Here is a 13,225-nt window from a genome sequence, read left to right as displayed (position 1 = left end):
TTGCAAATATTCTCTCCCAGTCTGTGGGTTGCCTTTTTGTTCTGTTGTTTCCTTTGCTGTGCAGAAGCTTTTGAGTTGAAGTAGGTCCCCATCTCTTTACTTGTGTTTTTATTTCCCTTATTCTGGTAGATGGGTCGAAAAAAGATGCTGCTGCAGTTTCTGTCAGGAAGTGTTCTGCCAGCGTTTTCCTCTTAAGAGTTTTATTGTGTCTGGTCTTATATTTAGGTCGTTAATCCATTTGGGGCTTCTTTGTGTGTATGGTGTTAAAGAATAATCTAATTTCATTTTTTTACAAGCAGTTGCCCAGTTTTCCCAGCACCATCTGTTGAAGAGACCATTTCCAACATCGTGTCGTCTCGCCTCCTTTGTCACAGATTGACCAAGGACAGTCATTTTAATGACCCCGGTCAGCGGTCATTACTCGGTTGCTTGAACATCTCCTGGGATTGGTTTTCTAATCCCTCAGTGGGCAGCACATTTATTTCATCACTCGGTGATTAATGTAAAGACGGAATGCAGAAACTATCCACCATTTTAGCTTGATTATCCTATGAGTATGCAAATAGGCATCTGGTGAGCTCAGATGTTTTTTTAGTCATAAAGTGACCCTCTTAAAGTGTCCTTATCGTGGGTTATGAAAGTCAGTCACCTAAAATCGAGGAGCTTCAAGTATTAAATGCCTGCTTTGTGTCCTCAGCTTGTTTTATCTCATTTAATCTTCACAAAAGTCCAGGAAGGTAAAGGTGATCACAGCTTTGGCTTTACAGATAGCATGAAGTTTAGTGGGGTTAAGTAATTTGCCAAGGAACATATAGCTGCCTTTCTACATGCAGTATATTTAACTACAGAGAAATGTAACTGGTTGAGAGACAACAGAAAAATGATTTTGCCCAGTGTGGGGAAAAGCAATGCGATGTCTTCATTGGAGAAGGGAAAGAGGAAGCTGATGCGGATGAAACAGAAAAGGATTTTGAATTGAGAACAGAAAAGAATATTACTCATTCAGAAGACTGACCATAATTCTTGGTGGGAAAGAGATCTCTGAGTTGTTTTTACGTTGTATACTCTTTGTTCACAGTTAAATGGTACCTACTTTTTATTAATATTTGTCTTCATTTTTTACCCATATTACAAAATACCAGTCAGAAAACATTTTTATAAAACATGTTAACAACCACCACACAGATGGCTGTTTTCATTTTAAACTTGAGAAAAGATAGTCCTGTAGTGTTATTTGTTACGTGCATTGTACTACACTATAAAACTGACAACAAAGTGAATTCATGACAAAGTGACGGTAGCACTGAAACTTGAAAATAAAAGAAATGAACCATTTTAATGACTGTTGGCTTTCTAAGGTAACTGTTTTGACAAAGTCACATGCTTTAGACTGCAAATTCATAAAACCTGGCAGAAACCTCTTTTGGTTGCATCTTCAACACAACTTGAGCCATGCATTTCTTAAAAGTCATGTTTCCTGGCTTATCCAGACAGTGTACTCACGTGATCGAAAGTTACATTGGTCACAATTGGCCCTGAGTACTGGAGTTGTTTCTACACATCTACTCTGAAAAGACAAGCATTTGTTGCCGTCCAAGATAGCTGTGTTATGGGACTCCAAAAATCTTGTAGAAAGGAGTTCAGGATAAAAATAGTATCAGAGATACAATGTTGTCAGTAATCTGAAAAGTTTTTGAACATTAGGCTTAAAGCCATTTAATACCTTGTGATTTTGGTAGATGTAACTATATCTTTAGGTCAGCATGGTGGTTGCCTGTGTGTGCTATAAAGGTAAGGGAGGGATTCTGTTAATTTCACTGTATACTTCATGGTTTGACAGTAAAGTGCTCATTATTCATGCATTCTCTACCCCTCAATAAACATTTTATTCCTGGTATTATTTCTCAGGAAAGAATTGTTTGGCCATCTTAGTCCAAAGGGGCAATTGGGTACTTCAGAAACTGTGGGTGAAGTCCAGGCTGATGGGAAACAACTATTCTGAGATTTCAAAGAATTTTCAATCTAGATGCATTTTACTTGACTTCCTGGCTCCGTGACAGTTTAATTTGGGGTTAAAAGCAAGCTCATTTTACCTCCCCAAAATATTTCCTTAACTTAATTTCCCAGGTTTAAATTTTGAGAAGAATAGTTCACCCTCCCGGTATGGAGCATCTCAAGTTGAAGATATGGGAAATATAATCTTAGCAATGATTTCAGACCCTTATAGTAAGTACTGGTGTTATAACAATGGGGACCTAGAATCTGATCCCATCCACTTTCTGTCACCTATGCTTCTGAGTCCCATTCTGCCCCACCCCCACACACACACACACTCACAGCTTTTTCTCCAGCTAAAAGGATGACTTGTATGTTCTCATTTTAGATCACAGGTTTTCAGATCCAGAGAGAGTAAATTACAAATTTGAAAGTGGCACTTGGTAAGTACTTACATACTACGCCATTGGAGTCTTTCAATGTGTTTGTATTCATATTGTGGTATTTAACTCCCCTTATATCTTAGTGACTTTACTGACCCTTTTGGCTATCCATTTTCTACTATTATGTCATTCATTAATGGAGGTTGTGACTTAAACTGAGCTTGGATGTGGGGATTAACATTTAATGAAATATTTGTATCCTTAGTCACTAAGACCTTAGGGACATCTTGTGTTCCTATCTGTGATTTTGAGTTTAGCCTCTCTGAACTGTCCATCCTCACTGGAAAATTTCCAAGGGGGAAAATCCTAGGGCTTGAAAGAGTTCACAAGGTTTTTGCTGAGATAATTTTAATCATGTTCTATCAGCTCCTACTTTAAAACCCAGGAAATAACTGGGGAGAAGTATGAAATGCTGGTATCTCCGTTCGTGATCACAGGTAGACCTATTTGTACATCAGTGCACTGGCTTGCATGAGTTTACTTGGTGCCTGAAGTGAACAGAAACTTCTGACATCTTTGCCCATTAGAGAGACACTGAGGCCTATTTAGTTGTGGGAAAAGTGACTCATTAAGAAAATGTCCTCAAAGTACTGAAAATAAAAATGTGGGAGGAATAGAACATCAAAAGATGTCAAAATATAGAATAGGTGATTTACAAATGACTCATTAAGGTATGGGAACTCCCAAGCATTTTCATAAACACTCTATGATGCCTCCCTGTTTGATAGGGGAGATATTTTAATGGCAGACTTCTGACCACACACACGCATTACTGATGTGGGTTAATTACCAGCTTTATGGGAATCTTAAGTTTTTGTGGTCAAGCTGGATCTAAACCCCACTGGTGTACTGGCCAGATCAGAGAATGAGTTTAAACCTATGCTTCTCAGCTCTAGGAACTTAGAGGCCATCAGGGTATTGGGAGGATTTTTCTTCCTATGAATTGATCTCAGGTTCTTGTGAGAACAAGGAAGCAGCAACTTAGCTGGTAGGCAGTTTGCTGGGTGATTAAGCTGTGCTGAACTTGCATAGGGCATTGCCTTTTTGTAGTTACCCACCTAAAGAGTACTTTGAACTATATACCCAGAGAATTTTTCAAGTTACGAAGTATAGTGGGCAGTATGACAAGTTTGTCTGAACTCCAAATGAAGAATAGCTCAAGTGCAAATAGGCCAGGTGTCTTAGGAGGGGGTAGTACGTCAGACTGCCTAGCATTAATCACGTAAGCTGAAGTTTTGCTTGATCCACAGCAGCAAGATGGAACTTATTGATGACAACACAGTAGTCAGGGCACGAGGTTTACCATGGCAGTCTTCGGATCAAGATATTGCAAGATTCTTCAAAGGACTCAATATTGCCAAGTTGGTTTTTCCTTAATCTCTATTTGACTTAACAGCCCCAAGGGGATAAATAGATACTGTGTCATTTTCCTCCTCACTGTTGTTTTTTTTCCCCCCATTGTTTTCTGTTCGGTTATTTTTCAAAGGGGCGGTGCAGCTCTTTGTCTGAATGCCCAGGGTCGGAGGAACGGAGAAGCCCTGGTTAGGTTTGTGAGCGAGGAGCACAGAGACCTAGCTCTGCAGAGACACAAGCATCACATGGGGAGCCGGTACATCGAGGTACGTCCTCAGCCTGACAGGTGACGTCTGACAGGCCTGGCGTCTTGAACAAGTGTGCGCGTCAGAAGGCTCAGAAACTGCATTTCATTTCCCTTTGTCTTTCCTTAGGTCTACAAAGCAACAGGTGAAGATTTTCTTAAAATTGCTGGCGGTGAGTACCTTTCATACAATGTGACTATATTGAGAAGGATCTAAAATTTTACTTATATACCAAAGGCAGATAAACACAATCATGAATGTTTTTTTTACTCCCAATGAAATATAGGAGTTGACTTTTATTCTTTTGACAGGAGGAAGAAATATCCAGTGGTATCAGGTAGTGTAACACTTGTCCTAAAGCTTAAGTCAACCAACTGTAGTTAAATAGCAATTAAACATACTTCTATACAAAGGCCAAAGGGTACATGTAAAGTCATGTACAAAGGGAAAGAGTCGTTCATGAAAGAAATTAAATAGTCTGAAAACTTTCAAACAGCCGTAACAGCTGTACCCGAGTACCTGGAATCGTTGCATATCTGCTTCTAATTTTTCTCTCAACTTCATAACTCATCAGTGGCCAGGAACATGGTAGCTTTCTGGCTTCTAGTATTTTAGAATACGTGATGTTTGAAGTAACATGGTCAAAAAGAAGTAGGAATAGGAAGTCTTTATCTAATTCTGGAGTGATTTGTAACTGTAAAACCTAAAAATAATAGATAAAAAATGTCAACTGTGGTTTGTCCAGCAGATGTTTTTCTTTGCTCATATTGCTTTAATTTCCTTTCTCCTTTTAGTATATTATTAATATCTTCTTAAATATCTCAATGTTCCTCAGTGCTCATTGCCAGGCTTCCCAGGTGGTGCTAGTGGTAAAGAATCCACCTGCCAATAAGCAGAGGCACAAGATGAAGGGTTGATCCCTGGATTGGGAAGATCCCCTGGAGAAGGAAATGGCAACTGGCTCCAGAATTCTTGCCCAGAAAATCTCATGGACAGAGGAGCCTGGTGGGCTACAGTCCATGGAGTCACAAAAAGTTGGACATGACTTAGCACACATATGCAATTATATTTACCATAATTTTTTATGAAAACAATCATATTGGAAATAAGCTCCAATTGCCCAACTTTTCACTCGATACATATGTTGCAGTGAATATTTATTTATCTCTGTATGTGCCACTCATTAAGATAAATTCCTAAAAACGGGAGAACTAGATCAAAGAATATGGACATCTTAAGGGGTTTTGGACACATATTGCCAAAATATGCTAAAGTAGCTTTCACTTAAATACAGAAAACTTTTATACCCCTTCATTATCATTTTGTTATTTATCCTTGATAAAAATTTTTACAACTGTAAAACTTGTAGTAACAACATTCTGTTAATAAAATTTGCTGATATATTTCTTGCACTTATTTCTTGAAATAAACCAAGGCTTCCAAATTAAAAACTTCAAGTTAATAGGGTTTCCAATGTTTGATATTCATTGGGGATAAAGTATATTTGGAAATGCTATGGTCCTGAGGTTCCATGGTAGATAACATTGTACATCGCAGGTGGCAAAGTTGACTGAATGTTTATTTGAGTATTTGCTACAAGGCAGCATCTTACAAAATGCTTCATGTTCAGCAGAGTATTGATAAATGTTGAAACTAGCTGCCAAATGTGTTCATTATCCTCTCTACTTGAGTATGTTTGGACCTTTCCTAATAAGAAGTAATTAGGAAAACAGTAACAAAAATCACTAAGTGCTTTGTATGTAATCACTTAGTCTCATAATTTATGAGGTAGGTAATTTTACTCCCATTTTACAGATGAGCACACTGAGGTACAGAGATTAAACTTGACTGAGGTCACAGCCTGGAAAATGATAAAGCCACAGTTGCACCCAGGCATTCTAGCTTCAGGGCCTGTGCCCTTAACTACCATGACTAGTTACTTCTTCAAGAATATGATTGTTGGTCCATGATTTAACTGTATGGCTACTTTCTTAAATTAAGAGAGGTATTTTATGAAAATGGTAGAGGGGAAAGTTTCAAGTTAATTGGAAGTGAGTTCTGATTCCTGGAATGTTACTATGAATTCTTTGGGTAGTGCAGGTCTTAATTATAAATTCAGGACATTGCCAAAGATGTCACCATTTTAACTTTGGTGAAGTTGATGTCTTAACCGTTTCTCCCTGTGCTTCCTGCTGTTTGTCTGCCCAGGTACATCCAATGAGGTGGCCCAGTTTCTCTCCAAGGAAAACCAAGTCATTGTCCGCATGCGGGGGCTCCCGTTCACGGCCACGGCTGATGAAGTGGTGGCCTTCTTTGGACAGCATTGCCCCATCACCGGGGGGAAGGAAGGCATCCTCTTTGTTACCTACCCAGATGGTAGGCCCACAGGGGATGCTTTTGTCCTCTTTGCTTGCGAGGAATACGCACAGAACGCACTGAGGAAGCATAAAGACTTGTTGGGTAAAAGATATATCGAACTCTTCAGGAGCACAGCAGCTGAAGTTCAGCAGGTTGGTGGCTTTGCCTTATTTCTATCCTCTTTTTGCTTAATTTATTTTTTAACTGAAATATAGTTCGTTTCCAATGTTTTAGGTATATAGCAAAGCAATTCAGTTTTTTATATATATATATTCTTTTTCAGATTTTTTCCATTATAAGGTATTATAAGATTGAATATAGTTTCTATTCATTATTTCAGATCCCACATTATTCGGTGTGCTAAAATAAAACTTGGAAATTACAGAAAGTATAAGCACATAAAAAAATCTTATTCTGTAACTAAATGAGAGCCACTATTAATATACAAAAAAAAAATTCAATCTTTAATTCTGTGTCTAACAGCAGCATATAATTCATTTAGAAAGTCTATTTGCCGAGTTTTGTTTTGTTTTATTTCCTATCATTAGAAATTGCTAGGTAAACATGGTAATAAAATGGTCAGTTTCTGGTTGATTTCTTTAGAACTGGATATAGGGAAATAAGGTTTTAATGTCTTGCCAAATTTATTTCCCAAAAGGCTTGATCAGTTTCATACTGCTGGGAGAGTGCAAAGTGTCCTTTTGTCCTGCTGCTGGTCATCCCTTTCAGAATTGAGCACTCTTTTTGAGACACGGACAGAGCAGTCAATTCCCGAAAACATGCCAAGATCTAAGCATAAAACCATCTCTAGGGTCTCAAGCCTTTCAGCTGTTCTTGACTTACAAGCTGATCATTTCACTTCAGGGGTCAGTTAGCTTTGCACCTGAGATCATGTTGACTGTTTTCACATGGCTCTTCAACTTATTCTACTTGATTCGATAGTAGGATATAGTCATTTCAGTGATTTTCTTTGGTCTTTTTTGCAAGCAGTTCAGACACTGACTCTACTGTTACTTCAGTGAGTTCCTAATATGATTTTGTCTAGCTTCTGCAAAGCCCATTGTAATGATTTAAAATAGTTCTCCAAAGTTAAATAGAACCATCCTCTGCTAGAATATCAGACTGATTTTATGCTGAAATAAATGTAAGCGAAATGCTACATTTATTCTGTGTTCTATTGTACTGGTGCTCTTGAATCTTAAACTATGAGCATACTTGTAGTATAATCAATTGTACTTGTTGAAAGTGAGTATCATAAATTCTGAATCTCTAAAATATGCTGAGCCTGCTCAAGGCTTAAAACATCCTGCCCAAACTAGAGGGCGGGGGCTGAAATTTTTATTTTAGATCTTTATTTCAAAAGAACTGTTTCATGGAAATCATGCCCTAGAATGTATTACCCCAGAGCCTTGGCGGCAGCTGCTGCTACTGCTGATAAGTCACTTCAGTCGTGTGCGACTCTGTGTGACCCCATAGACGGCAGCCCACCAGGCTCCCCCGTCCCTGGGATTCTCCAGGCAAAAAACACTGGAAGGGGTTGCCATTTCCTTCTCCAATGCATGAAAGTGAAAAGTCTAAGTGAAGTCACTCAGTTGTGTTCGACCCTCAGCAACCCCGTGGACTGCAGCCTACCAGGCTCCTCCGTCCATGGGATTTTCCAGGCAAGAGTACTGGAGTGGGTTGCCGTTGCCTTCTCCAGCTGTTTGTTTATTGACTTGGATGTAGAGTATGCTGTCTCTATGACTCTGCCATAGGTGGTTTTGAGTGTAGGGGGCAGTTTTCTCTTTCCTGCCTCCCATCTCTAATAATTTATTTTAATACGTACTGAAGTAGTCTTAGACTTTCCGCTGTCTTTGTTACTAATAATCACTTAACTCAGAATCTTTTTACTCACCTTCTATTTGGCAGGTACTGTAGGTGCTAGACCATTTCCTGTCCCAAGTTTGTTTATAACCACATTTGTTTTCTATTCATGTTCTTCCCCCTAATGTTTGTACAGTGTCTGGATTGTTTGTATATTTTCTTAAAGTCTTGCTTTCTCTTTGGCTGTGTTGTGTTTACTTTTTATTATTGTCACCTCTTATTCACCTAGCAGTTGGACAGGCTGTGAGTGAGGAAGTTAGGGCAGTTTGGGGGGAGTTCATGGATTGTCTTCTATTTTTAGTTATGAGCTGGTAACTAGTTGGGCTTCCCTCCTAGCTCAGTCGGTAAAGAATCTGCCTGCAATGCAGGAGACCTGGGTCTGATTCTTGGGTAGGGAAGATCCCCTGGAGAAGGAAACGGCAACTCACTCCAGTATTCTTGCCTGGAGAATCCCATGGGCAGAGGAGCCTGGTGGGCTACAGTCCATGGGGTCCCAAGAGTCAGACACGACTTAGCGAATAGACCACCACCACATGAGATGATAAAGGCTACAGTGGTAAATGGTTCAGAAATCTTGGGGATTCCACACATGGCATTTGCACAAGGACCTCCTCGTATTATTAGCTAATAGGCGTACTCTAAACAACAACAAAAGTAGACAACAACTTTGTAACACCAGTTTTGCCTGGGAGCAATTCTTTCTCCACTCCAAAATGTTCCTGACCTCTCATCCATTCTCAAGAGAGCTGAATTCCATGAATTTAAAAGACAGGATCCTCTCTTTTGCCACTCTCTCAAATTCACATGGAAATTGATTTTTTATTTTCACTAATGGATTTTTTTTTTAGGTTTATGTTATCCAGGCATTCTGCTTTACATATCGTTATAAATGTGACATATTTTAATGTAATTGAGTCACTATTTGACCTGTGGTTCCTTTACTGGGTCGTTTTCTTTATATTCTTGGGTTTGGAGGTGAAATTCACGATAATATTGAGAGCACAATTTAATGAAATGAAATCTAATAGGTTGTCCATAAGTCCACATTTTAACAATATGTCCTGAAAAGCAGCAGACTTGCAGAGTACTTTCTCAAAGCAGATACTGATGCATTTGTCTGTGGGAGAGGGTGAGGGTGGGATGATTTGGGAGAATGGCATTGAAATGGTATATTATCCTATGTGAAACGAATTGCCAGTCCAGGTTCGATCCATGATACAGGGTGCTCAGCACTGGTGCACTGGGATGACCCAGAGGGTTGGTATGGGGAGGGAGGTAAAAAAAAAGTCCTTCATCTCAGTTCATTGTGTTGTGTGTGGCATATACTTCAGAATGCCTCTAACAAAAGTGGGCTCACGATCTCCCAAGCTGAAAAGCGTGAACGACTTTCTCTATGAATGCTTCTCAGACTATTATGCTGGTTGATCACCCGGGGATCTTGTTAAACTGCAGACCCATACGGACTGAGTTGGGGTGGAGCTGAGAGGACGCAGTTCTAGCCATTCCTTAGGGACGCCAGCCCTGGCCTGCAGGCAGCATTGCAATAGCGAAGCTCTAACTGACTTCTGTTTTGCTCCGAGCACAGGTGCTGAATCGATTCTCCTCGGCTCCTCTCATTCCACTTCCAACCCCTCCCATTATTCCAGTCCTACCTCAGCAGTTTGTTCCCCCTACAAACATTAGAGACTGTATACGCCTTCGAGGTCTTCCCTATGCGGCCACAATTGAGGATATCCTCGACTTCCTGGGGGAGTTTTCCACTGATATCCGAACTCATGGGGTCCACATGGTATTGAACCACCAGGTAAGAAAATCACTTACTGGAAAGCTGATTTGCTGCTTCTTATTAAAGACCCTCTTCAGTAAACAAGTAACAATTGTTCATCTGTTTGTATAGTATGTTTTGCAGGAAAAATTTAACTATAAATGCAAGAGATCTTTTAAGATGAGCTCCAGAAAGAATGCTGGAGTTGGTATAGTAATTCAGATTCAGCTTTGATTCCATTATCACATACATCCACCAAGTCATCAATAGCATCAGGTCAGAGAAAAAGACGTTATCAGCATTTTACTACTGCAAGTACCGAATTCTGCTGGAGTGAGAACGCAATCATAGACAACATTTAAAAGCAATAAACATGTCTGTGCTCCCAAGTATTTTGTATCCATAGATGATTTAGAAATGGGTTATTTCATGTAGCTATCAAATCACATGTAGTAGAGTGCAAACTCAGAAAGAATTTGTATCTATACCACTTGGAACAGTATGTGATCATAAGAGACATTCAAATGTATTCGTGTATTTGCGTGCATGCTAAGTCATTTCAGTCGTGTCCAATTCTTTGTGACCCACCCAACTTCAGCCCATCAAGCTCCTATGTCCATGGGATTCTCTAGGCAAGAATACTGGAGCGAGTTGCCATGCCCTCCTCCAGGGAATCTTCCTGAGCCAGGGTTCAAACCCGCGTCTCTTACGTTTCCTGCTTTGGCAGGCGGGTCTTCACCATTAGCGCCACAGTTGTTGAGAATCCTCTGAAAAATCTAACAGATTCTTATAGTATGCGATATATATTCTAAGCATATTAAAAATAGGTCTCGGCTTGGTATCTCTTGCTCTTTAAATAAAATTAATTATATATAGTTGCTGGGCAATTTGCCAGTATGTTGTGTTATCGTAAGCAGAACAGAACTCTAAATACCCATATAGCATGTAATTCTAATGAAAGTTTTGGAACTGTTTATTAAAAAGCCAGGTTGTATTAATTTTTGAAAAGATGTTTTCTGTGCATTACAGTCTGAATATAGGTTTGTATTAGAAATGCCCACTTTCTCTAAACTGCTAGTTTCCCACTTTCTGTTCTCTTGTGAAGATGGGTCACATTCATAACCATAATCCTGTCTCACTGGAAAGTGCATGCCACTGGGTATAGGGAACCAGAAGATACTGAGTCCCTGGTTGATGCTCCACACTAACACGTGCTCACTCTTAGGTCACTTTTGAGCTATGTAACTTTTTATCCAACTAGGACTCCTCTCGGCATGTTTCACTGATGGGAGTCCTTTTGAATCAAATTCCCCACAATTCAGCATCACCAGAGAATTGTTTGGGTTCTGAGTCACCATTTCTAGTAATCTAGGGGCCATTATTACTCTTTGATTAACAACTGTGGCCAGATTTGCCTCTCATTGACCCTTGTGACCTACTGTGATTGCACCTGGGAGAAGTGCTTCTTTGATGACGGACAAGCTCTTAGCTGCCTCAAAGATGTTAGTTTTCCATCTTGGACTGGGTTTCCCTGGTGTCCTTAATTTCCCTGGTATGGTAACTCTGATGGTAACTTGCATGGTAATCATTTGCCATAACTAGTCCCTTAGAGACTTGAAAGAAACCCATAAAATAAAAAAAAAGGAGTCTTATAAGCCAGTTGTATCTTTCTTTCTCTCCCATAAAATGTCTATGCTAAATAGGACTAAGGCATTCTGGTCCTGTGTAGCAGAGATCCACCAGCTTTGTTTTAAATAGGATTTTTAGCAAGCTGTTAGTAACCGAGGAAATGTCTATAATACCTGTTGCCCAAGGTTTAAAATGGAGATGCAAAGAAAGAGGTGCAAGAAGGGCTCCCTCTCAGTGCTGGTGCTCCGGCTCCAGCCACCCTTCACCGCGCTCTGCAGTCCCAGCTCCTCTCCTCCTTCCCTGCCTACAGGCCACATCCCAAGCTAGGCAGGCTTCAGGAAGGAGGAAAAGGCATGTTACTCATCAGTGAGGGACAGACTGGAGAGCCCATAGAGAACACTGGTTTGTTCATTTTCATGTAGGAGATGGGTAAAGCTCTAATACTGGTTCTGTTACTAGCTTTTCTCAGTTGAGTGAGATTTAATCAGATTTTTCAGAAAGGGAAAAACCCAGTGTACAATCCTGTAGTTTGAAACCGCAATCACAGGGAGACCCTTTCAAAAACCCATAAATCTAATTCTAGTTGATAAAAACCCAAAAGGGATCACTTTCAGCTATGAGCTCTCAAAACTTATTTCTTCAAGGTTTTGTGGGCAATTCTGTTGATTAGGTGATGAAACATAAGTCAGGTTTCAATAGATCTTACTGTCACCCAGATGTTGTGGCTAAAATGTCTGTACCATGGGTGATTGTCACTGTGCATGTTTTGTAAGCAACCACTTCCTTGTTGAAGGAGACAGTCTCCTTTTGTTTTTATTCTTCCTTACGCGCTCAGGGCCGCCCGTCAGGAGATGCCTTTATCCAGATGAAGTCTGCGGACAGAGCATTTATGGCTGCACAGAAGTGTCATAAAAAAACCATGAAGGACAGATATGTTGAAGTCTTTCAGTGTTCAGCTGAGGAGATGAACTTTGTGTTAATGGGGGGCACTTTAAATCGAAATGGCTTATCCCCACCGCCATGTAAGTTACCATGTAAGTTTTTCTTGGGTCTTGGCGCTATTCTACGCTATATGCTGGTAGGTGCTTAAGCTGCTTTCATAACTTTCTGTGCCCCTGGTTCTTTCTAAGGCAGGTGAGGTGGTTACATAAGGCTTTCCCATCTGAAATCTGTAGTATCTGGTAATCATTTAAGACCTTGGTTGTGGACACCCATAATTAGAGATGCTACATATACCTCCTTTCAAATTATATTCTTGCTTTTCCAATGATAAGCACTTGATTTCTGAAGCTTAGTGTGCTCAAGATAAGCACTGACTCTGGGAGGCAACCTGGCTATGTAGATATTTTAATACGCATTTAAAGGTTAAATATAACAGATCCTTTTTGTTTTTTTCCTGCAACATATTATGGGTTGTTTTTTTTTTCTTCCAAGCAAAGGGTAATTTGATGCCCATTTTGCATTTTTAATTTTTTGAGCATTAAGTATTTTGGGGGAAGGATAACCTGAAGAGCATCTCTTGCTGTCCAGGATATCTGGAATGAGCAGTTTAGTAAAGACTAAAATGCGTAAAT

The 13,225-nt window shown here is 39.8% G+C and overlaps 1 protein-coding gene across 1 annotated transcript in view; it reads left to right on the top strand.

Annotated features, from left to right (window-relative positions):
- Positions 1-13,225, top strand: part of ESRP1 (epithelial splicing regulatory protein 1) — a 58,146-nt gene that overhangs the window by 16,568 nt on the left and 28,353 nt on the right. The window contains exons 5-12 of the mRNA XM_068983593.1: positions 2,128-2,226; positions 2,384-2,438; positions 3,689-3,799; positions 3,925-4,057; positions 4,166-4,208; positions 6,245-6,546; positions 9,843-10,061; positions 12,487-12,673. Coding sequence (XP_068839694.1) covers positions 2,128-2,226; positions 2,384-2,438; positions 3,689-3,799; positions 3,925-4,057; positions 4,166-4,208; positions 6,245-6,546; positions 9,843-10,061; positions 12,487-12,673 — 1,149 coding nt within the window. The remainder of the gene's footprint in view (positions 1-2,127; positions 2,227-2,383; positions 2,439-3,688; positions 3,800-3,924; positions 4,058-4,165; positions 4,209-6,244; positions 6,547-9,842; positions 10,062-12,486; positions 12,674-13,225) is intronic.

The sequence above is a fragment of the Capricornis sumatraensis genome, chromosome 11, assembly GCF_032405125.1.
Source record: "Capricornis sumatraensis isolate serow.1 chromosome 11, serow.2, whole genome shotgun sequence".
Lineage (NCBI taxonomy): Eukaryota > Metazoa > Chordata > Mammalia > Artiodactyla > Bovidae > Capricornis > Capricornis sumatraensis.
Note: the sequence above shows the minus strand (reverse complement) of the source record. Positions and strands in the feature narration are given on the sequence as shown.